A 13,212-nucleotide genomic window follows, 5' to 3' on the forward strand; every position below is an offset into this window, starting at 1 on the left:
TTTATAATTAATGTCATAGCATGACATTATTTTATCATTAAAGTGTGACAGCTAACATTATTTTATAATTAATGAGTCACAGCATGACATTATTTGATAATTAATGTGTCTCAACATGACTATCTCTGACTGACATAACAATCAAAAGACCTTATTTGTGTATTATATTATCTCAGCATGACATTTCTTCTCCATGACAATATCGCAATATGACAATGTCTGCATATTACCTCAGTATGACCAAATCTGAGCATGACAATATCTCAGCATGATATTACGTCAGCATGACAGTATCTGAGCATGACATCTCAGCATGGCAATATCTCGGCAATATCTCAGCATGATATTACGTCAGCATGACAGTATCTGAGCATGACATCTCAGCATGACAATATCTCGGCAATATCTCAGCATGATATTACGTCAGCATGACAGTATCTGAGCATGACATCTCAGCATGGCAATATCTCGGCAATATCTCAGCATGATATTACATCAGCATGACAGTATCTGAGCATGACATCTCAGCATGGCAATATCTCAGCATGACAATCTCCTGGTGTGTGATGTTACTGCTTCTTGGCTGTCTTGTGTTTTGCCTCCCACTCCAGCTGTCTCTGCTTCTCCTTGTCTCGCTCTTTGGTCGCCTCCTACACCGACAAAACACACCCAGTTAGCTTTCAAACTTTAGAACAACAGCAATCATTCGGAAATACACTTACAAACTAACTTCCAATATCAGAATGTTTGTTTTGTTTTGTTTGGTTTGGTTTGGTTTGGTTGGTGTTTAATGCTTCACTCAGCAATATTCCAGCTATATGATGTCTCTAAATACTCAAGTCTGGACAATCCAATGATTGACAACATGAGCATTGATTTAAGCAACTGGGATACTATGATATACATCAACCAAGTCAATGAGTCTGGCCACGCGATCCCTTTAGTCGCCTCTTACGACAAGCATAGTCGCCGTTTACAGCAAACATGGGTTGCTGAAGACATATTCTAACCCGGATCTTCATGAGGATGCTTGTTTGTATTAAGTATGAAATATTAATTAACAGAGCTCCAGACATCCTGTGCACTTGCTAACTTTAAAAAAAATATCCAAAATAAATTCCCCAAAGTATTACAACACTCACAACTTGCATACCTGAATGTCTTCACAGAAGTTTAATTTTTAACTGATCGGCATGACACACATGAATTCTACTGCAGTCAGTAAAGTCTTCACGTATATTGCTAATCAGACATGTATATTGCTGTTGTGAGGCTATGCGACATGTTAGACACAACATAAGTAGCAAACGAACCTCCTCCTTCATCTTGTTGACGAGGTAGTCCACCTGGTCCATCAGCGTCTCCAGCTTCTTCTCATTGCTGTCTTCCTCATGACGCAGACTCATCGCACGGTTCAGGGGGAAGAAGTCAAAGTTGTTCTTCTCCAGCTGAAACAAGAAATACCAACACTAGATCATCATTTCTCATGGCAGACCCGTGAAGATCTGGGATAGAATAGGTCTTCAGCAACCCATGCTTGCCGTAAAAGGTGACTATGCTGTACTATACAGGATCAGGTGGTCAGACTCGCTGACTTGGTTGATGCATGTCGTCATATCCCAATTGCGTGGGTCGATGCTCATGATATCAATCACTAGATTGTGTGAATATTTTTTAATATTCCAAACTATCAAAAGGCACCAGTTCACCACTAGACCTGGCTGTGGTGTTAAACAACCAACAATCAATCTTGGGCCGCTGAAAAAATATCAACACTGAACCATCATAAAATGATAAAGAAATGTGATTATTTATTACAGGAAACTGAAATATAGGTACTCTATCAGAATGTATAAGAAAACTGTTGCCCTTATATGTGGTGAGGTTAACTTACCAAGTTTGCAATGTAAAGCTCAAGGGCTGTGTAGTCATTGGGTCTCGTCTCGTCCAGATGGATGAAGAAAAACAGGTAAGCCCACTGGTTGTGCTCCATTTTCACATGCTTTTCAAAACCCTGCAAGGACATAATAAATGAGTAAATCTATTCACAATGTCACCTGTGGGCACTCTCAAAACCCAGCACTGATATCAGCAGGCATAAATGTACTCTCAAAACCCATCAATGACATTCAGCAGGCACAAATGTACTCTCAAAACCCATCAATGACATCAGCAGGCATAAATGTACTTTCAAAACCCAACAATGACATCAGCAGACACAAATGTACTCTCAAAACCCAACAATGACATCAGCAGACATAAATGTACTCTCAAAACCCAACAATGACATCTGCAGACACAAATGTACTCTCAAAACCCAACAATGACATCAGCAGACACAAATGTACTCTCAAAACCCAACAATGACATCAGCAGACACAAATGTACTCTCAAAACCCAACAATGACATCAGCAGGCATAAATGTACTCTCAAAACCCAACAATGACATCAGTAGGCATAAATGTACTCTCAAAACCCAACAATGACATCAGCAGACACAAATGTACTCTCAAAACCCAACAATGACATCAGCAGACACAAATGTACTCTCAAAACCCAACAATGACATCAGCAGACACAAATGTACTCTCAAAACCCAACAATGACATCAGCAGACACAAATGTACTCTCAAAACCCAACAATGACATCAGCAGACACAAATGTACTCTCAAAACCCAACAATGACATCAGCAGGCATAAATGTACTCTCAAAACCCAACAATGACATCAGTAGGCATAAATGTACTCTCAAAACCCAACAATGACATCAGCAGACACAAATGTACTCTCAAAACCCAACAATGACATCAGCAGACACAAATGTACTCTCAAAACCCAACAATGACATCAGCAGACACAAATGTACTCTCAAAACCCAACAATGACATCAGCAGACACAAATGTACTCTCAAAACCCAACAATGACATCAGCAGACACAAATGTACTCTCAAAACCCAACAATGACATCAGCAGGCATAAATGTACTCTCAAAACCCAACAATGACATTAGCAGGCATAAATGTACTCTCAAAACCCAACAATGACATCAGCAGGCATAAATGTACTCTCAAAACCCAACAATGACATCAGCAGACACAAATGTACTCTCAAAACCCAACAATGACATCAGCAGGCATAAATGTACTCTCAAAACCCAACAATGACATTAGCAGACACGAATGCACTCTCAAAACCCAACAATGACATCAGCAGACACAATGTACTCTCACAACCCAACAATGACATCAGCAGACACAAATGTCTTCTCAAAACCCAACAATGACATCAGCAAGCATAAATGTACTCTCAAAACCCATCAATGACAGCTGGATCGACTCAATCGTCCACTGGCTGCTGTGACAAAGCTGTGATATTGCTGCATGGGCATAAGTGTAGTCCATCCTACCCTGTTGGCTTAGCTCTACAGGTTGCTATGACAAAGCAATGATATTACAGAAAGTATGTGAAAATCAAGTAATAAAAAATCCTCCTCCATACACAGCTTTGTCCTATTTAGAAGAGATGCCTGCAACAGTCCATTAGACAGCAGGTCAATTTTGACGAGTATGTAGATTTTTCAAGGCTATTACAAAATGTTTGTGATGCAAACTTAGTTCCTCTTATACTGGCATGCACCAGGGCTCCGTCCCACAAAGCGATCTTAGCACTAAGGTGATTGGAACTCCAATACTTGAACATTGGCTTACAATGGTCGCAACACTAAAATCGATTTGTGGAACAGGGCCGTGATTTGTTGCTTTACAGTTCCATGAAACTGCCATGCGTCCAGCTCGGCAGTCGGATAGGGGGCTTCTGTATAGGCTAGGCAGGAGAGCTAGGTTTGAGAGGTAGGTGGATTGTTGATGGGCGACGGGCCAGGTAGGATGGGGGGCTTCTGTATAGGCTAGGCAGGGGAGCTAGGTTTGAGAGGTAGGGAGATTGTTGATGGGGAGGCGCGACGAGCCAGTTAGGATGGGGACTTCTGTATAGGCTAGGCAGGGGAGCCAGGTTTGAGAGGTAGGTAGATTGTTGATGGGGGAGGGGTGACGAGCCAGTTAGGATGGGGACTTCTGTATAGGCTAGGCAGGGGAGCCAGGTTTGAGAGGTAGCTAGAGTGTTGATGGGGAGGGGCGACAGGCCAGATGTGGCTGTTATAGATAGAGAAGGGGATAGTTGTTGACAGGCCGAGGGTGGAAGGCTATGGGGCGTGGACAGGTTTGGTTGTTGCAGGACGGAAGGGGTCAGGGGGAGGGAGGGAGCGACGGGTAAGGTTTGGTTGTTAGAGGGAGGGGGGTATAGGGGCAGGCTTGCGAGATTGTTGAAATGGGCGACGAGATTGTAGTTTGTTGGAGGGATAGGTAGCGGGCAGCGGGTGGGAAACTCTCAAACGTTGCTGTCCACACGTAACTGACGTGATGGTTCTATTACAAAACCAGATCCTTCACCACACGGACATTTTCTGCAAACTGCACAGGAGTAATAAAAACACAGTTCGTCTACATAATGCAACTGAAACACTGGTTAGATCTTTGATCGTACTAACAACAGACACTTACCTCTGCTTGGCGCTCGAAGTCGTAGCTCTCCCTGCTACAGATGAAGCAGATGGACTTCATGTCATTGTCAATTTGCCACTAGAAAACACAAAAGTTGGTTCCAAGTTCACTCTAAAATGGTGGGGTACAGCAGAGGTACAAAGTTCTCTTCCTGACTATCATTACATCATATGACTAAACACCAATGAAGTACCAACACCAGGATTCACGAAAGCAGCTTAATCACTTCAAACCTTACAAATCAATGGCTACAGTAAAGAGTGAGTGAGTGAGTATGGTTTTACACCGCTTTTAGCAATATTCCAGTAATATCACGGCCGGGACACCAGAAATCGGCTTCACACATTGTACCCATGTTGGGAATCAAACCCGGGTCTTCACGGTGATGAGCGAGCGCTTTAACCACTAGGCTACCGACCCCCCCTGGTTTCAGTAATGAGTCACAATAAAGATTATATGTATTTTGAGCACCCTAAATAATTTTCCTGGCTTGTCAAGACACAATATTAGTGGAGCTCATTTATATAATGATGTAACATTTAAGCTGCAATCAAAGAGAAGTAATCTAATGACAATACAGCCTCTGACAATACATTTGACATTGCACAGACTTTGATCTTACATCCAATTTTTTATTTTATTTTAATAAATAGCTTAATTAATAATGGGAAGTGATTGTTAAGATTGAACTTAAAGATGACATCAGAAATAACATTTGTTTGTTTGGATGTTGTTTAACACCAATTTCAACAATGACAGATCATAAATATTCAAATCTGAATCAGATAATCAGATTAACATCCCGAGCACCAATCGCAAATTGGGATACGAACCAAGTCAGCAAGTCTGAACACTCGATCCAGACCGCTCGTCTTCTAATCATATTATCCTGATTAACAAACATTAATCAACTGTGAAACCTTGTCCGCTTGAATTTCATGAACTCGAAATATTCTCGGCCAAGGGTAAATACTTCATTCAGAGATTTATCTGCACGGATTAGAGGCCGATATTCAGCCCCAATTCAGAAGCAATTGTCAGTAAAAATTCCCAAATTGAAATTCCACATTTCCCAATGCATACTGATAGTTAGGACAGATGTTTATAATGGTCTTGTAGAGATGATAAAACAGTTACCTTATTGTCTCTAAGCTCGGAAAACGTGTCCACGATGATACCGAAGATGATGTTGAGGCCGATAGTGGTGATGATGATGAAGAAGACTGTGTCAAACACAGTCACACCCAGATGAAACTCGTATGACTTTCCAGCCAAGGAGGGCTCCATCACCTGGCAGGACAAGAATGAGTGAGTAAATGTAACGGTAGTATCTTAATCAGGGCAAAGAGTGAGTGAGTGAGTGAGTAAGTGAGTGAGTGAGTGAGTGAGTGAGTGAGTTGGGTTTAATGCCGCTTTTAACAGTATTCCAGTTATATCGCAGCGTGTCAGCATACTGTGGGAGGAAAGCCCGAAGTGATGCAGGTCTCAGACGTTTACCACTTCGGTGAAACCCACGAGCACGGGTGTGGTGATGACAAACCTAGAAACATAATCGAACCCCCAATCATAGGTTTCTGGCGTGCCCAAGGGACGCAACTCTGCACAGCAAATCGCAGCGCCTTAGACGACTGGGCCACCTGTGCCCCCTTCAGGGCAAACAAAACCCCACAGAAACTACAATGTATTCTTACTCATAAATAAATGCGTTTGCAAATCCGAAAAACAATAATAGCAAAAAATACTAGTACAGATTCTGATTAATGCATTATTGAAGCAGCATGACAGTCGATGTCATGCTGACTCTTTATGGCACTGATAAGACTATTGAGCTTGTTACAGCAGTTTGGATGATAGATTGTATTGTGCAAGTAGATTTACCCATACTGAATAATCAGAAGCTTTATGTTAGGTAGAAAGACTCTTAAGAATTTACAAATTGTTTCCATGGAAACACAAGAAATTGAAACAATTAAAACTTTCAAAAATATAAAAAGGCAATAGTTGAACATGTGATCATTGCACCTGCATAGATTCATGCAAAAATATTCATTAGTTTGAGATCTATGGCTTGGTTGTTTGAGATTAAGTCCAGATTGTTTCCATGGAAACATAACAAGATAAAAAAAATTAAAATAGCAAATGGCGCCAGGAAAGTTAATGAACAATGCATAGGCCAAGTTTCGCGGAAATATGAAGAAACGTTTTCTAGTTATGGCCTGGAAACAAACCCTACGCTCATTTGAGACTTAGTTGAAATTGTTTCAACGGAAACATAAAAAAAAAACTTAATAAATTTCAAAATAGTAAATGGCACCAGTTAAGCTGATGAGCAATGGCTATGCCAAGTTTCATTAAAAACATAGAACGGTCTTCAAGTTATGGCTCGGACCAAGATAGGAACAACAACACCAATGCCAATGGGAACCGAACTAAAAAACATTACGTCACTCCTCCCTTTGGGGACGGGGGGGATGGGAGGGGGGAAAAAAAGATATAATCATTGTAACTAAGGGAGGCAACTCTTAGCAGCATATTGACTTTACATTAACCTACTCTCTGACACTAACAAGTCATTACACCCACTCATCTCAGTCACGCCCAAACCACCCCAAGTTAAGACCATGTATGTGTCTCCCCTTTTAAAGTTATACATCCACCCTTGGACTAATTAATCTGGGATTCAAACCTTGACAGCAGATCCTAACAGCTAAGGGGACATAACTCTCTAAACAAATTCAGCGCTGTGCACCACTCAACCCCAGCATGGTCCATCACTTACATTGTACAGTCCTTCAATGAGACCATGGTGAATCATGGTGGTGATGCACTCGTAGATGGTGCGGCAGTGACGTCCGTCGGCTGCGGTGAGGACGTCCCTGTAGAAAGCGAAGCTGATCAAGGAGAAGATGTACATGATGGCTAATCCGAGCAGCGCCACCAGCACCAGCGACCAACCTGTTGTAACAGAAGAACAGGTGAGTTTGGGTTTCGTGGGGCATTCAAGATTTCTGCATTTATGTAAGAATTTACGTATAGGAGAAACGATTTCTATAAGGGATTACCAGTGACTGTAATCCCTGACATGAGGTGACATACCGGGGGGGCCCGTACAATCGCTGGTAATCCCGAGGAGAAATGGTTTGTTCAACTTATAAACCGACTCATCGCATAGACAACGTTTTGAATTAAATAACTGTAATAAAAACTCTCAAATGTACGAGTACCTGTATCGGAGATGAAATATCACCTGCAGTCGTGAACTCGGTTCAATGAAACTGGTGACCTCAGCACGTGGGTTTCGCAAAGGTGCGAAATCTGCACATGCGTCTCGCAATGGCACGAAATCTGCATGTGCGTCTCATAGGCTGTTCGTAGTTTTTGTTCTATCAAGGGTTAACAATGATTGTAAGCCCACCTGCGAGGTGTTACAATCGTTGAAATACCTCCCGCGAGGTGTTACCACAATTTCAAAAACTCCATATCGTGTTACACAAACAGCCAGTAGGTTTATAAGTTCTCTTAGTGTTATTTCATTGGAGTATGAACCTTCATAGAGTGAGGGCCAAACTGTTTACACTGATCAAAAAAGATGTGTCAAATTTATTTGAATGTGTATTTCTTTGTTTTGATTACACTAGGATGGGTCTCAGCAAGGAAATTCTTGAACGGGCATTCAGTCACACTCTCTGACTTATCCCAATGTATGCAAAAATGCTAATTTCAAGATTAAAGTCTCTACATAAAACAACGCCAATGCCAACCACTTATTTAACAGTTGTAAGGCAAGTCATCATAAAAAGGCCTGTGACTGTCTGATTTGACTCAACAAAGCAGGTGTGACGTGTGTGTGATGTGTGTGATGTGTGTGACGTATGGCTGACCGTTGCGTGTGACAGCCTGGATGACCCGCTTCAGCAGCTGGTTGAGCATCGCCATGTGGAGCAGGTGCACGGAGAAGAAGTAGCCGTACAGGGCGGTGCCGCTCACAGAGAACCCCAGGAAGCACTGGAACAGCGGAGACATGCTGAATACTGGGATACCGTTACTAGAATACTGGAATACTGACACTAGAATACTGACACTAGAATACTGGAATACTGACACTAGAATACTGGAATACTGACACTAGAATACTGACACTAGAATACTAATACTGGAATACTGACACTAGAATACTAATACTGGAATACTGACACTAGAATACTGGAATACTGACACTAGAATACTAATACTGGAATACTGACACTAGAATACTTATACTGGAATACTGACACTAGAATACTAATACTGGAATACTGACACTAGAATACTTATACTGGAATACTGACACTAGAATACTAATACTGGAATACTGACACTAGAATACTTTACTGGAATACTGACACTAGAATACTTATACTGGAATACTGACACTAGAATACTAATACTGGAATACTGACACTAGAATACTTATACTGGAATACTGACACTAGAATACCTATACTGGAATACTGACACTAGAATACTATACTGGAATACTGACACTAGAATACTAATACTGGAATACTGACACTAGAATACTGGAATACTGACACTAGAATACTAATACTGGGATACTGACACTAGAATACTAATACTGGAATACTGACACTAGAATACTAATACTGGAATATTGACACTAGAATACTAATACTGGAATACTGACACTAGAATACTAATACTGGAATACTGACACTAGAATACTAATACTGGAATACTGAAACTAGAATACTTATACTGGAATACTGACACTAGAATACTAATACTGGGATACTCACACTAGAATACTGACACTGGAATACTGACACTAGAATACTTACACTGGAATACTGACACTAGAATACTTACACTAGAATACTTATACTGGAATACTGAAACTAAAATACTTATACTGGAATACTGACACTAGAATACTTACACTGGAATACTGACACTAGAATACTATTACTGGAATACTGTCACTAGAATACTAATACTGGAATACTGACACTAGAATACTTATACTAGAATACTTACACAGGAATACTGACACTAGAATACTATACTGGAATACTGCAACTAGAAAACTAATACATGAATTACATGAAATAATGCATCAATAACGCAGCCATTGAACCCATGACCTTGACCTGATTCATAATGATCTGACAACTGAGATACTCTACCAGTCATTTACAACAGTTGTAGCCCTACTATCACCTTGTGGAAGCAGGCAGGTCAAAGTTGAGCACACTTACAATGTAGTAGAAAGTGAGGAAGCCGAAAAACTTCACTTCAAGATGGCCGCCCTTCTGTGGCTCCTCATCGTGTTCATCCTTTGCATGGAGTCGCTGTGGTGTGATCCGCCTGGCAACAGAACAACACTCACACGTGTCATCTCAGTAGCATCAATAGTACATCACTCTCTTCTTCTAATACATTACTTTCCTCTCATACATCGCTTTCCTCAAATACATCGCTTTCCTCTCATACATCACCTTCCTTTAATACATCACTTTCCTTTAATACATCGCTTTCCTCCCATACATCGCTTTCCCCTAATACATGACTTTCCTCTCATACATCATTTTCATCTCATACATCACTTTCCATTAATACATCACTTTCCTTTAATACATCACTTTCCTCTCATACATCACTTTCCTTTAATACATCACTTTCCTCTCATACATCACTTTCCTCTAATGCATCACTTTCCTCTCATACATCATTTTCCTCTAATACATCGCTTTTCCTATCACACAATGCTCACTTCTCATACATCTCTTTCCTCTCATACATCACTTTCCTCTAAGACATCACATTCCTCTTATACATCACTTTCCTCTAATACATCACTTTTCCTATGACACAACACTCACTTCTCACACATCACTTTCCTCTCATACATCACTTTCCTTTAAAACATCACTTTTCTCTAATACATTACTTTCCTCTCATACATCGCTTTCCTCTAATACATCACATTCCTCTTATACATCACTTTCCTCTAATACATCACTTTTCCTATGACACAACACTCACTTCTCACACATCACTTTCCTCTCATACATCACTTTCCTTTAAAACATCACTTTCCTCTAATACATTACTTTCCTTTCATACATCGCTTTCCTCTAATACATCACCTTCCTCAAATACATCACTTTCCTCTGATACATCACTTTCCTTTAAAACATCACTTTCCTCTAATACATCACTTTCCTCTCATACATCACTTTCCTTTAATACATCACTTCCCTCTAATACATCGCTTTCCTCTAATATATCACCTTCCTCTTATACATCACTTTTCTCTCATACATCACTTTCCTTTAATACATCACATTCCTCTCATACACCACTTTCCTCTAATACATCACTTTCCTCTCATACATCAGCTTCCTCTTAAACATCACTTTCCTCTAATACATCACCTTCCTCTTATACATCGCTTTCCTTTAATACATCACTTTCCTCTCATACAACACTTTCCTCTCATACATCGCTTTCCTCTCATACATCACTTTCCTCTCATACATCACTTTCCTCTCATACATTGCTCTCTTCTCATACATCATTTTCCTCTCATACATCATTTTCCTCTAATACATCACTTCCCTCTCATACATCACTTTACTCTAATACATCACTTTCCTCTTATACATCACTTTCCTCTAGACAGCCTCCGTGGTCTAGTGGTAGAGCGTTCGCTCGGAGAGCGAAAGGTCCAGGGTTCGATCCTCGGCCACGTCATACCAAAAGATGTTAAAAGATGGTACTTGTTGTTACCCTGTCTGGCGCTCAGCATTTAGGGGCAAAAACAAGGACTGGTCGGCTCGGAGTCAGTACTGTGTCTGAGTCGGGTATTCATGTTAAACTGCACCATGGTATCTCAGTGAGCTAGCACTATAAATCGGAATCAGTCCGGACTAGTACAAGCAGCCACTCAAACACACACACGTGCATGCACGTCGCTACATAAGTGCAATAATCTTGGACGCGACATTAAACCCCATTTCACCTCACCTCACCTCACCTCACTATCCTCTAATACATCGGACTCTTCTCATACATCGCTTTCCTCTAATACATCACTCTCCTCTTATACATCACTTTCCTATCATACATCACTTTCCTATCATACATCACTTTCCTCTCATACATCACTCTCCTCTTATACATTACTTTCCTATCATACATCGCTTTCCTCTCAAACATCACTTTCCTCTCATACATCACTCTCCTCTTACACATCACTTTCCTATCATACATCACTTTCCTCTCATACATCACTCTCCTCTTATACATTACTTTCCTATCATACATCGCTTTCCTCTCATACATGGCTTTCCGCTCCTTCATTGCTGAAATTGTTTTCAATTGTGTACAGGGTCAGTTTTCAACCTACTTCAACAGGTTCTTGATGTCCTTGATCCCGGGGAAGGTTGGGTGGTTGGAGAGGAAGTAGCTGACGACGATCATGAGGGAGAGGATGTTGTGGATGCCGCCGAGAATGAAGGTCATGTAGTAGGCGCCGGGCCAGTTGTTCAAGTAGGGCACTGGACTGGAAGCGAAGCAATCACATCAGTTGAACAAGTACTTCCATCATGGTGATCATACATAGATGTGTCAATATCAACAGGAAGATGTCAACAAGTTCATAGTTCATGGCTGAACTTACAGGTCGTTCTGACGTGACCCATAATGGGATGTCCTCAGATCATTGTTTAGCGATAGCAAGAACTAAGATCTGATTTTAAGGAGATTGGGTGTTATCACTTACTCTGAGGCCTGGAGAGCGTTCTCCTGCCAGGTGACCATGACGAGGAAGGCGATCGCAACAGTCACGATCATCACCAGGATGTTCACCCACGGCCTGGAAGGTGCAAGGTACATGTTGTTAGGTTGGTAGAAAATGTTACATAAGTATTTACAAAGAGTGCAAAAATCTGAATTGTATCACAATGGCAAGTATTCATGTATATTTGTCGAGTCAGCAGATAAAATCAGGAGACAATGGCAAGTATTCATGTATATTTGTCGAGTCAGCAGATAAAATCAGGAGACAATGGCAAGTATTCATGTATATTTGTCGAGTCAGCAGATAAAATCAGGAGACAATGGCAAGTATTCATGTGTATCTATTGAGTCAGCAGATGAAATCAGGAGACAATGGCAAGTATTCATGTGTATCTATTGAGTCAGCAGATAAAATCAGGAGACAATGGCAAGTATTCATGTGTATCTATTGAGTCAGCAGATAAAATCAGGAGACAATGGCAAGTATTCATGTGTATCTATTTAGTCAGCAGATAAAATCAGGAGACAATGGCAAGTATTCATGTATATTTGTCGAGTCAGCAGATAAAATCAGGAGACAACGGCAAGTATTCATGTATATTTGTTGAGTCAGCATATAAAATCAGGAGACAATGGCAAGTATTCATGTATATTTGTCGAAGCAGCATATAAAATCAGAAGAAAATGGCAAGCATTCATGTATATTTGTCAAGTCAGCAGATAAAATCAGGAGACAATGGCAAGTATTCATGTGTGTTTGTTGAGTCAGCAGATAAAATCATGAGACAATGCCAAGTATTCATGTTTGTTTGTTATGTCAGCAGATACAATACTGAGACAATGGCAAGTATTA

General features: G+C 40.7%; 1 protein-coding gene across 1 annotated transcript in view; it reads right to left on the reverse strand.

Moving 5' to 3' along the window:
• Positions 1-397: 397 nt before the first annotated feature.
• Positions 398-13,212, reverse strand: part of LOC139449114 (inositol 1,4,5-trisphosphate-gated calcium channel ITPR2-like) — a 164,825-nt gene continuing 152,010 nt past the window's right edge. Inside the window, exons 65-74 of the mRNA XM_071230598.1 lie at positions 12,343-12,435; positions 11,968-12,123; positions 9,815-9,923; positions 8,441-8,564; positions 7,339-7,514; positions 5,697-5,849; positions 4,560-4,637; positions 1,895-2,014; positions 1,314-1,448; positions 398-650 (exon numbers count right to left, since the gene is read on the reverse strand). Coding sequence (XP_071086699.1) covers positions 570-650; positions 1,314-1,448; positions 1,895-2,014; positions 4,560-4,637; positions 5,697-5,849; positions 7,339-7,514; positions 8,441-8,564; positions 9,815-9,923; positions 11,968-12,123; positions 12,343-12,435 — 1,225 coding nt within the window. The 3' untranslated portion in view covers positions 398-569. The remainder of the gene's footprint in view (positions 651-1,313; positions 1,449-1,894; positions 2,015-4,559; positions 4,638-5,696; positions 5,850-7,338; positions 7,515-8,440; positions 8,565-9,814; positions 9,924-11,967; positions 12,124-12,342; positions 12,436-13,212) is intronic.

This window comes from Haliotis cracherodii, unplaced genomic scaffold (genome assembly GCF_022045235.1).
Source record: "Haliotis cracherodii isolate W230 unplaced genomic scaffold, xgHalCrac1.p SCAF_7, whole genome shotgun sequence".
Classification (NCBI taxonomy): domain Eukaryota; kingdom Metazoa; phylum Mollusca; class Gastropoda; order Lepetellida; family Haliotidae; genus Haliotis; species Haliotis cracherodii.